This window comes from Syngnathus typhle, linkage group LG16 (assembly GCF_033458585.1).
Source record: "Syngnathus typhle isolate RoL2023-S1 ecotype Sweden linkage group LG16, RoL_Styp_1.0, whole genome shotgun sequence".
NCBI classification, from domain to species: domain Eukaryota; kingdom Metazoa; phylum Chordata; class Actinopteri; order Syngnathiformes; family Syngnathidae; genus Syngnathus; species Syngnathus typhle.
Genome location: NC_083753.1, coordinates 6,992,049 through 7,003,245, shown reverse-complemented (window position 1 = coordinate 7,003,245; position 11,197 = coordinate 6,992,049). Strand labels below are relative to the sequence as shown.

Below are 11,197 nucleotides of genomic sequence, written 5' to 3'. Positions count from 1 at the left end.
TCTTCAAATAAAAAAAAAAAAGGCAGTAAAAACAAGAATATCATCTTACTGAAGTGAAAGTCAGGAGCCATAAGCTCCAGCTCCCCCAAAAACACCCCCAACCCTCATTTAAGAGGTGAAGATCACTGGTAGGTATTTGATTTCTTTTTTTTAAATTTAATTTATGTGTAGCATAATCCCTTAATGCTCCCTTGCTTTGGAGGATATTTTTCCATTTTAGGAAAAACAAAACAAAATACAAGCCATTCTTAAGTTGCTGATCTTTTATTAGCCACAAGGGGATTGCGCAATGACGTTTCACTTTAACATTTTTTTTTTCAGGCTATAACTCACTTCCATCAGCAAAATGGACAATTTCTTGCAATGAAGTGAGGTCAAACAGTGAACACGGTAATAAGGCAGCTGGTTGGAAAGCCACAAAAGTGCTACAGGTGGACAACAGACAGCAGATAGAACTTGCATGCACAAGGATGGGAGGTAGGTGGCGCTCTACTATAGTGTTTCAACATAAATCTCAAGGGAGGCTTAAAAACTTTTGGATCTTTGCACGTCCATCTTTCTTTTTATTCCACTTATCATACGGCACAAACAACCATTCAGAAACCAGGACCGAGGCAGACATGCATGACTACTTGTGCTCCGTGCTGCCCTCGAGTCCTGAAATTTTTCCACATCTGAACAGTTGCCGGGCAACCGGAACAGAAAAATGTAGCCCGTGCTTCACCAGCCAGAAACGGGCCTGCTACATGACCCCCTCTACCTCCCTCCCCCAATTCCACTTTATAAAAGACCCAATTCATTCTCTGCCCATGTTGGGGGTGAAGCACCGTGAATAAGTCGTACTGCATCCGGAAAGTACATTTTCCACATTTTACATTGCAGCCTTATTCCAAAATGGATTAAATTCTTTTGTTTGTGAAATTAAAAGTGAATGCTAGGAATACTCTGTGGTGTAAATATACTTTACTGGCAGACAATATACTTTACTGGTACTCAATTTAATCCATTGTGGGAAAAGGCTGAAACAAAATGCGGAAAATTAAATGCTGTGCTTACTTTATTCATATTTATAACATTTTGAAAGCATACAAGAACATTTACAGTATCCACACAAGCAGAAATTAGACTAAAGTTTTTTTTTTTTTACATGGAATGAGGGACTAATTGTCCGTATTTCTTCTATGATACAAGGATCACATATTGCCAAAATAATTTAATTCCTGTACATGTGATCTGCACGTGTCGGACAATTTCTCATTTTCTACTGCCTTTGTGTAACCATCTAATTGCCCTTGCTATATTATTTATTTTGTTATATTATTTTAAACTCGCCCAACTTTATCCTGTAAAGCTAAGACATTATCCACAATTTTAAGAATAAGAAAAGAATGGCTGTACCAATATCGCTCTCGGCTATCCAGTGTTGTCTACGTGGCTAATTTCATCAAGTGTTAGTGTTCTTCAGTGACAAATTAAACTCAAAATCACAACTGCCTTTTAGTTGGACTGATAGTTTGGCATTTGCGTGTTACTCTGCTGCGTGATCTTGTGCCATTTCCCTCATGCAAAGTCTAGCTTCATTGTTAACAGTATTAAGTCGCAGGATACCCCCCCTCCAAAAAAAAATTGCATATGCATCCTGTTGATAATTTCATGCTCTTGAGTTACCAAGTAAGAATAAATGATGCCATTGGCATATTCTTGGCACAACAGTGTCATTATAGAGTTACTCTGCTATTGCTGTATAACGCCCGTTGATGCTAAGTGGCAAATGCTAATCAACTACAATCAAGCTCTTTGGGGATGAAGGGACATCCCATGTTTTCCTTGAAGAAATTCGCTCTCACTCACACAAAACTGAGAAGGTGCATTTAGTGAGGATGGAAGACAACAATCTAATTTCACCTTCTGTGATTGGATCTGTGGACGTGGGGCAGAAGTCGTTGGGGGGGGGTTCCATTCCTTACACTCCCCTCTGTCCATCACAGCTTGTCGTGCTACTTGAGGAAGGAGTCCAGCTTGCGCTCGATGTTGGCGAAGGAGTCGTCGCCCAAGTAGTCTATCTGGCCCGCCTCCCAGCGCCGCTTTCGCTCCTCTGAGGAGATGGATTGGGATGGGGACGTCACACTGGCAGAGGCGCCGGCTGATGTGGAGGACGAGGAGGACTCAGTCTGACCGCTGTACTCGTCCTGCCAGAGCTTCTCCTGAATTACCAGGTGGGAATTAGTTAATAGTTTTACCCTTCACGTACTTTTAAAGCACCCCCCACCCAATATTGTACATGGAGGCATTTCATCAAAGTCCGACTGTACATTTTGCAACAGATAAGCGCTGGTGATGCAACCATGTTTTATGGTAACATGAGGAAAGACTTTTTTTTTTTTTTAAAGGCCCCATTTGCAAATCATACTGCAGGGTTAGACTCATCTGCGCTCTTGTTGCTAGGCAGAACTCACAAGGCTCGATTAAAAAATGTGATTTAATCCCCAATGCTGGTTTCACATTGCAGCATGAAATTTCAAATCATGAAGTAGACCCATTTAAACATCTCAAGGACCCAACAGGTTGGCCATTTTAGTATATGGACTTGTGCAATAACTCACGTCATTGGCCGCGTCGGTGACGCCGCTGGTGAAAGGCGTGTCGCCATAGGATCGCTCCAGCAGAGGCATTACGGACGTGGTGTACAATTGCCACCAGGACTGCAGAAAGTCCGGGTGCAGCCGGTTGGAGTCGGGGCCCTCGGGCCGGCCCATCACCTCACTGCTCTGGGCATCGTAGGTGTAGCTCCACGGTTTAGTCTTGCCCAGGAAGTGGACCACCTTAGCGTTGTGGCCAAAACTGTGGACAGTAGAAAAAATAAATAAATAGGGCAGATTGTGAGCCTCTTCTTGTATCTGGACCCTCAAACACATAAAGACCACCTTTGAACTGACCTTCGCGAACGCACAAAAACACTTAATGGTTCACTACGCAATCACCGTTTGTGTGTGCGCGTACTGTTTGAAAGCGGGCAGATAAGAGTAGATGGAAATGCTGCTGAGGTTGTAGACAAAAGGGAGGTGCTTGGATATGTCGGCTGTGGCCCACGTATCGAAGAAACTGTTGAGGATGCCCTGATCGCCGCCTGGGGACACACAAAAAACAACGTTAAGCCATTGTCAAGTTCTGAATGAAAAATAGAGAATCATTTTTGTCAAGAGTCAGGACTACTAGATTACTCAAATATTTTCTCAGACAGTACAATGCAATGTTTGATCCCCCCCCTTTCAAAGAATATTGGAAATGTCAGTCATTGGACAAAACACAGGGCCTCTTTTGCTGAGATTTACTTGGGGGCCCAAGGTCACGAGTTCAATCGTTAGTGTCGTCTACTATACCAGCACAGCTTTCATAATACGTATAAAATAAAAAAAGCTGCATCACCATCGAAACTTCCATGTTCAGCGCAGAACGTCAGCAGCTTCTCATGCGTTTCCACGGACGGCCGAAAAACAAAGACCCCGGAGTTGAAGCAGTCGGGCCAACCGGGGTCTGGCGCCGCCGAAAGCTCCTCCCGCTCAAAGAGATCGTCGATGTTGGTAAGCGCCTGACGTTTCAGAGATAAAATTGCAATTACTCGATAAATGCGGCCTGGTAGTTTCGGATCATTCCTCGAGACGTGTGTTGACTTAAGAGATCGTCTTAATCACACAGACTTTTCTGGTTGACTTAGAAGACAAAGGCTAAGCAAACAAGCGTATTGAGAAAGTCTACAACTCTCAAATGATGTCAAATAGATCCCCGGAAAAAGAGTCGTCACCATGGTGTCGGCGTCCATGAACACACACTTGTCGTAGTGCGTCAGCGTCCAGCAGTGCAGCTTGGTGAAGGTCACGCCCAAGTCGGGCCGCTGCATCAGGGCGAGGTGGGCTGTGTCGCCCGAGTCTGTGATGTCCACCAGTCGCACCTCGTCAAAGATGGCGCGCAGTGCCTCCCTGAAAAAGGAAAGAAAAAAAAAATCCTCTATTTAAAAGAATTAATATTAGTGCCGTACCGACGAGACGCTATGATTTATAAAGTCTTGCTATTGGGTCTTGGTCTCGAACCAATGAATAAAAGGGTTACTGTTACCTGCAGGGTTCTGCTACGTGAGGTCCGATGAGGGCGACCAGCTTCCTGGTGGTGTGGTGGTCTCGTAACGAGCAGCCCAGGACCATTGCCCCTTTGGCGTAGCTGTCGTTGGTGGCCAGTGTCACAAAGGCTTCGCCTGATGACGACGCCCAAGTATGCAACTTTTGTTTTATTTCTACATTTCATTCACTTATGCAGTCAAAGCAGCCATGTTTTATTTAGAGTAGCAAAGTGCCGTTTTTCGTCAACGCAATTTTCTAAATCAATAAGATGATCTGACAGGAGGCGACGCCCACTTTTGACACAGTTTATCATCGCTTGCCAAAAAGTGGGGCCCCCAGCCACAATCTAACATTTATGTGTTTTTTTTTTTGTAATCTTTATTGCTAGTGCTAACGTCAACATCGGTTGTGACACGAGGGTCTTTTATGAGTATTTGAGGGGCGGAAATGAACTTCACAACCTCACAGTGAGGCTGCACGTCCGCCACATCAAGTGAGATGCCATCACAGGAAGTTATGGAAAGCCATTCTACAAAAATAAAAGTTATTCTTTTTATTTTTTTTTAAGGTGTTGAAATTAAGCAATCACTTTTGCGCAGTGTTATTTTTTGGAAGAAAATGAAGCAAAGTGGATTTCTGGATGAGTTTAAAGGACGCAACTGCATGGAGAAACATGAGGTGATGCAAACCGAGCAATTTCCACTTTCAACATTTAACGGTTGTCCGTTATGAAACGATTCATTCATTTGGCTTTCAGTATGACCCTGCATGAGTTACTACAGTTATGGAAAGTTGGCATTTTACAGTTTGTATACTTGCCAGTCCACTTACAGTACTAAGTGTCAAATTAAGTAAAACTATAATTGGACCCTAATTTTTGCTTATCTCCCAAACCGTTTGGAAGTAAGCCGGCCTGTTTTGCAGGTTTTTAAATGATCATTTTGCCAAAAAAAAGAAAAGAAAAAAAAACCTCAGGCGCAACTTGTTTTCCCACATTGTGTGCCAGGTATTCGTTAGTAAATAGTACCTGGACATGTCAATCAATTAAACATTGTGGCGGGAACAAGCAATAAAATAACTTGTAGTAATTTAAAAAAAAAATAAAAAATCAGTTTTGTTGTTTGTTTGGCCTTTTCTACGACAGCAACTACAGGTGATTAAAAAAAAAAAAAAACGCACTCATGCAGTAATACTTTGAAAACCCTGACCGGAAGTGTAATGCCGGCTGGACGCTACCTTGTCTCTCTGAACTGCTGCGACAAGTGATTTAAAAGAAAATGATTTAAAAAGATGCAGCCATTCATCACTACGCGTATTGGTTTCCATCATGTTTAACAACACTACTCCTGGAAACTCGACAACAATTTACCACTACATATCCCATATCGATCTTTAAAACAAATATTTGCGACCTTTAAAATGGCAGAATGGAGCAGGAAAAGCTCTGCAGAGAAATCGGGCAGCAGAGCGTGCTGTCGGAGTCTTTACCGGGCATGATGAAGCTCTTGACTCGGGAGCACGGAGAGTAAAGCGCCGGGATGAAAGAGGACTGGAGGAGGATGGTGGTGGTCTCGTCGCAGCTTCGACTCGAGCAGCTGCGCTTAAATCCAGCGCAGGCATTAAAGAACACGTTTTCCGGGTCATGTGACACGTTACGCATGACGACGACCACGCCCACCTCCGTGCGTCCTGTTGCGTTTGGGTCTCCAGCAACAGGGTCGGACAAACGTAGATGTACATTTGAGAAGGTTTTCATACATTTATTTTTCCTGGCATATTTTTCCTGATCTCCATGCTTGTTTCTCTACTTACTGATTTCTTTTTCTCGCAGCCATCATTTCCTTCCTTCCTTCCTTTTTTTTTTTTGGTTTCTTCCTTGTTTCCTTCCTTCTGCCCTATATTTCACACACCCACTTTATTCCTAGCAACGTTTCCTTGCTTCCTTGCGTGTCAAAATAGCCATTCCAATACTCCCTGTCGGTGGTCAAGCCTGTTCATTACAGCAATTATAGTTTCCGTTCATCAATTAAAACTCACTTTTAGTCTATGACTTGGAATTTTGTTTTATGATGTCTGCTGTGTTTGTATTTCCTTCAACGATTCCTCAACATATGCTTCAGGCTCCCAATGAATAATGCAGCAGGCTCATTGTACCTGGCCAGCATCTTCGTTGGCCTGCGACCTCTACATGGCTGTTGTGGGATCAGCTGTTTTCGGTGAGTCACAGTAACCGGAGAGCACCTCTAACAAAAAAAAGTGCTTATCGTGTATCCACGGGAGGCTTGGTAGAAATCATGGAAGGCTTGGTGCGTTCGGAAACAAAATGCAGGTATGGAAATGGATTTTTTTTTTTTTGTATCAAACTAAAAGCATGTTGTTTTTAGAATAGAGGGAAAGCTTGATGTAACTCTAAACCTTGTTGCCATTTTGAATGGAAGCACCTTCAGGTTTTATCCCTAATGGAACATTATTGATCCAAGGCGTTGGAAGATTTAGGTCGATTGATGCTATTTTTTTTTTTCTCAGCTTCATCCCCAGAGCATAATTTTTGTATTTGTTCTCAGTTTTGTTACAAGATATATGATATTTGTCATAACCTTCCAAGTGACAGTGACAAATGGCCGCTTTGATCCAGAATGGCCCACTTCCCGTGTCTTGATCTTCTTGAGACTTTTAATGTCAAGTGTTAAATGTTAACCGTGTGGACTACGCCCATTGCAGGGTCCAAACGGGCCAAAGGTCCTCTCCTCCAGCGTGATAAGCTGTTTTCCTGCTTCCTGCCTCGTCTGCTGAGGACAAGACGCTGTCGATCGGGTCCGCTCTGGTGGTGGTCTGAGGGGGGGGGCGTTTGGATTTCCAGCTGAACTGTCACGGTAACCACATGACGCTTTATTTTTTTTCTGTATGGCTGTTGTGAGAAATTAATTTAAAAAAATTAATTACAATTTGTGTGTGTGTGTATTTGAGGCCGCCATGCACAAAAAGATGACCCACATTTCCAGGGAGGACCTGGAAGACCTCCGAGAGGCGTTCAATAAAGTCGGTCAGTTTAATGTGGAGTATTTAAATTGCAAAATCATATTACTTTTCAATGACGTGAATGTTTTGGGCGTTGTGTTTATCGAGACATCGATAACAGCGGCTACGTGAGCAACTTTGAGCTCCAGGAGCTGTTCCGCGAGGCCAGCTTCTACTTGGCCGGATATCAAGTGCGTGAAATTTTGGAGACCTTTGCGGCCGGCGACACCAACAAGGATGAGAAGATCAGCTTTGAGGAGTTTGTCGCTGTAAGCTCACGCCCAAACATTTGACACGTTCAAACACGCCGGTTATGCTTTACAACACAGCTTTTTTTTGTTGTTTTTTTAGATCTATCAGGAGCTGAAGAGCAAGAAGCTCAGTGAGACCTTCCGCAAATCCATCACCAGGAGGGATGGCATCCAGTCCTTTGGGGGGATGTCGGGAATCTCAAGTGTGGGGACACAACACTCCTACTCAGGTGAGAGAATTAGAGTCCAAACAATCTGGATTTTTCTTAATGTGTACAACAACAAAGATAGGAATGATTTTTATCTTCAATTCTGTGGCAGATGAGGAGAAGGTGGCGTTTGTCAACTGGATCAACAAAGCGTTGGCCAAAGATCCCGACTGCAGCCACCTACTCCCCATGAACCCCAACGATAACAGCCTCTTCACCTCCGTCCGCGACGGCATCCTGCTGTGGTGAGTTTCACCATTTTGGAGCTGACGTATTTGCATTCAGTCATATTTTCCTCTCTGCTCTCCCTTGTCAGCAAAATGATTAACCTGTCCCAGCCCGACACGATCGACGAGCGAGTCATCAACACACGGAAGCTGACTACTTTCACGATGACCGTGAGTGGCTGCAAGCACGTGCGGTCGGGATAATCTATTGCCACCAAAGTGCAAAAGTCAGCTTTTTATGAATGCTACCAAAGTGTCAAAGACATTTACATAGATTAAATCTGAACTTTGAAAACGAGAATGTAATGACATAATAACAATAAAAAAAGAAAATAACACTTTTTTGGGGGGGGGGGTGCACATTTTTAGGAAAATCTTGTCCTGGCGTTAAACTCTGCCTCGGCCATGGGCTGCACGGTGGTGAACATCGACGCGCTTGATCTGATGGTTGGGAAACCTCATTTGGTGCTGGGATTATTCTGGCAGATTATCAAAGTGGGCCTCTTTGCTGATATCGAAATAAGCCGCAACGAAGGTCAGTGCACACAATTGTTGTCATTGTAAATGTTCATTTCTACCTCGTACTTGTTACTGTTTTTAATCATCTCAAATAATTTTTGCAAAAATGAAATAGTCACAAAATGTAATTACTTGCTTTTAAAATAGATTCACACAAAAAATAATTCTTAAATAAATTCAATAATTCGTTAAAATAAAGACGAATGAAATATTTGTTATTTATAAAATAAAATGGACAATGAACCAAAAGAAATAGAATTCTAATGTTAATTTGGTGTGCGCTTTGCAGGCATGATTTCCCTCCTGAGCGAGGGAGAGAGTCTGGACCGCCTGATGTCTCTCTCTCCTGAAGAATTGCTGCTCCGCTGGGTTAACTACCATTTGTCCAACGCCGGCACCCAAAGCATTAAGAACTTCAGCGAGGACATCAAGGTCCCTTTGACAACAAACACATGGAATGTCAAACCCTGCTGATATACAGAACATTTTATGGGTCGGATTTGTGGACCTTATTGGGCCTCCTTGTTCCGCAGGACTCTCGGGCTTACTTCCACCTCCTGGACCAGATTGCTCCCCGTGGAGAGCACGACTTCATGAGTGTCAAAATAGACATGAGCGGCCTGAACGTGAGTCCATCAACTTTGGAAGTTCAATTCATTTCCATAGGTGACGTCGTAATAATGGCGTCATTTGTCTCGAGAGGAGCGGGACCCGGACCAGCGGGCCGAGCTGATGCTGCAGCAGGCGTCCCGTCTGGACTGCCGGCAGTTTGTGACGGCGCGTGACGTCACCGCCGGCAACAGCAAGCTCAACATGGCCTTCGTGGCCAACCTGTTCAACACGCACCCGGCCCTGGAGAGCGGCCACGTCAACGGCTTGGAGGCCGAGCGACCGGAGCGTGAGTCCAACAGTCTTTGACGCGACGAGGCAACGGGCGGCTGACACGAGAAATTTCTTGCAGCCGAGAACAGAGAGGAGAAGACCTTCCGCAACTGGATCAACTCGCTCGGCGTGCATCCTTACGTCAACCACATGTACCAGTAAGTCGAAACCGCAAAGCCTTTCCCCAAATATGACCTTTCGCTACTTACTCGTTATGCTAATTATTATTTCAGCGATCTATGCGACGGTCTGGTGATCCTGCAGCTCTACGAGAAGGTGAACGTTCCCGTCAACTGGAAGAAAGTCAACCAGCCTCCGTACCCCGCCCTGGGCGCCAATATGAAAAAGGTTTGATTCACGACAGCATCGTGTGGGATGGGATTGATTCCAATTTGTGTTTTACGCCCACGCAGCTGGAGAACTGCAACTACGCCGTGGACCTGGGCAGGAACGTGGCACACTTCTCTCTCGTGGGCATCGGCGGTGACAACTTGAACGAGGGGAGCCCCATGCACATCTTGGCGCTGGTTTGGCAGCTCATGAGAAGGTGTGTTGGAACTTGTTAGCAGCGGTAACGATTTCCCTGAGGCGCTTTTTACATGGGACGGGTTTTAACGGAAAATTTTCAAGATTTTAGAATTTGTTTTCTTCCAACTATAGCGGATGACACCGTCTTTAAATGGTTGATTCTGAGTTTTACTAGGTTTTGATGGCAAAAAGCTGAGTCCAGGAGTCTGGAAAAAAAACTAAAAAGTGTCCTGTTGTCGCAACCCCCCGCCTGCAGGTACACATTGCTGGTGCTGTCAGACCTGGGCGATGGCGAGAAGGTGGGAGAGCAGATCATTCTCAACTGGGTCAACACCACCCTCAGCCAAAAGCAAAAAGATTCACACATCAGCAGCTTCAAGGTCAGTTTGTCGGACTGGACTGAAAACCGTAATCACGCAAGTCTCTTTCAAATTGTGTAAGCATTTGAGTTTCCGCAGGATCTCCACATCAGCACCAGCCTTCCAGTGATCGACCTGATCGACGTCATCGCTCCCGGCACCGTCAAGTGGGACATGGTGAAGAGACCCGAGAGGGGCGTGATGAAAACCGCCGACAAACTCAACAACGCCAAGTAAACGCTCGTCACTCAGATTCATCTCCCACAGTGAAGTTACATGAGGCAGTCGGACCGGTCGCCAATTTTAGAACTTACTTGGGAAAACCCAGACTTCTTCATTTATGTATTATACTGCCCTCCGGTGGCCAATGCTGGCACACCAGAAGGAACAACACAATGAATTGAATTGATTGACAGAACTCTGGTATTTCCCCCCAAATCATCCTCTCTCCTTTCCAGATACGCAGTATCACTGGCTCGAAAGATTGGCGCTCGCATCTACACTCTGCCCGACGACTTGGTGGAGGTGAATCCCAAGATGGTGCTGACGCTATTTGCCTGCCTCATGGGACATGGTTTGAAAAAGGCCCATCGCTAAAGAATAATAACATTCACTCATATGTTTTCCCATTGTTTGATTACTCATTTAGCCTGTAAAGGTGAAGGATACATTTAAAAATACATAGAATCATGCCTCATTTATACTAAAATTGCATTTTTCTTTTCTGTAACTATTCCCAGCTGTATTTTGTTTCATTGGACATTGGAGTGGATGAGAAAAGCACTTTTTCACAGTGAAGCTGTATGTCCTTAAATGCTGTAACGCAGAAATGTTTAAAACGAAAGATGTATTTACGTATGTTGATTTAACCACATACAAATAATCAAAATCACTGTGAAAAAAAAAGAAGATTTAATGACTGATGACAATGAATTTGATGATTCTAGAATTTTATTGTGAGGTGAATACGATTTTTTACATTAGGAAAATAAATGTAAACATAAGCACTGTAACAATTATGTTTTATGAACATCTATACAAATCTTTACAACTGACAAAATAAAAAAACGCCTTACGGTAGGCTTTTTG

At 44.0% G+C, this 11,197-nt stretch overlaps 2 protein-coding genes across 3 annotated transcripts; one reads left to right on the top strand and one right to left on the bottom strand.

Moving 5' to 3' along the window:
- Positions 1–245: 245 nt before the first annotated feature.
- On the bottom strand, positions 246–5,737 carry LOC133169202 (glycogenin-1-like). Its single transcript, XM_061301188.1, has 7 exons — positions 5,604–5,737; positions 4,114–4,249; positions 3,803–3,977; positions 3,427–3,589; positions 3,001–3,127; positions 2,604–2,841; positions 246–2,204 (listed from the first exon to the last, which is right to left on the bottom strand). The coding sequence occupies exons 1-7, from the start codon at positions 5,608–5,610 to the stop codon at positions 1,998–2,000; spliced, it is 1,053 nt and encodes a 350-aa protein (XP_061157172.1). The 5' UTR covers positions 5,611–5,737; the 3' UTR covers positions 246–1,997.
- Positions 5,738–5,746: 9 nt separating this feature from the next.
- On the top strand, positions 5,747–11,037 carry LOC133169188 (plastin-1-like). Of its 2 annotated transcripts, XM_061301160.1 has the most exons (18): positions 5,747–5,863; positions 6,236–6,331; positions 6,837–6,988; positions 7,083–7,158; positions 7,242–7,402; positions 7,485–7,614; positions 7,706–7,838; positions 7,910–7,991; positions 8,190–8,355; positions 8,629–8,771; positions 8,873–8,965; positions 9,042–9,237; positions 9,301–9,379; positions 9,455–9,569; positions 9,635–9,768; positions 10,006–10,129; positions 10,208–10,341; positions 10,567–11,037. In XM_061301160.1, the coding sequence occupies exons 4-18, from the start codon at positions 7,089–7,091 to the stop codon at positions 10,703–10,705; spliced, it is 1,899 nt and encodes a 632-aa protein (XP_061157144.1). In that variant the 5' UTR covers positions 5,747–5,863; positions 6,236–6,331; positions 6,837–6,988; positions 7,083–7,088; the 3' UTR covers positions 10,706–11,037. The 2 variants fall into 2 exon arrangements, with proteins under 2 accessions (XP_061157144.1, XP_061157145.1); XM_061301161.1 differs by lacking the exons at positions 5,747–5,863; positions 6,236–6,331; positions 6,837–6,988 and having other exon boundaries at positions 7,083–7,154.
- The last annotated feature ends 160 nt before the right edge of the window (positions 11,038–11,197 follow it).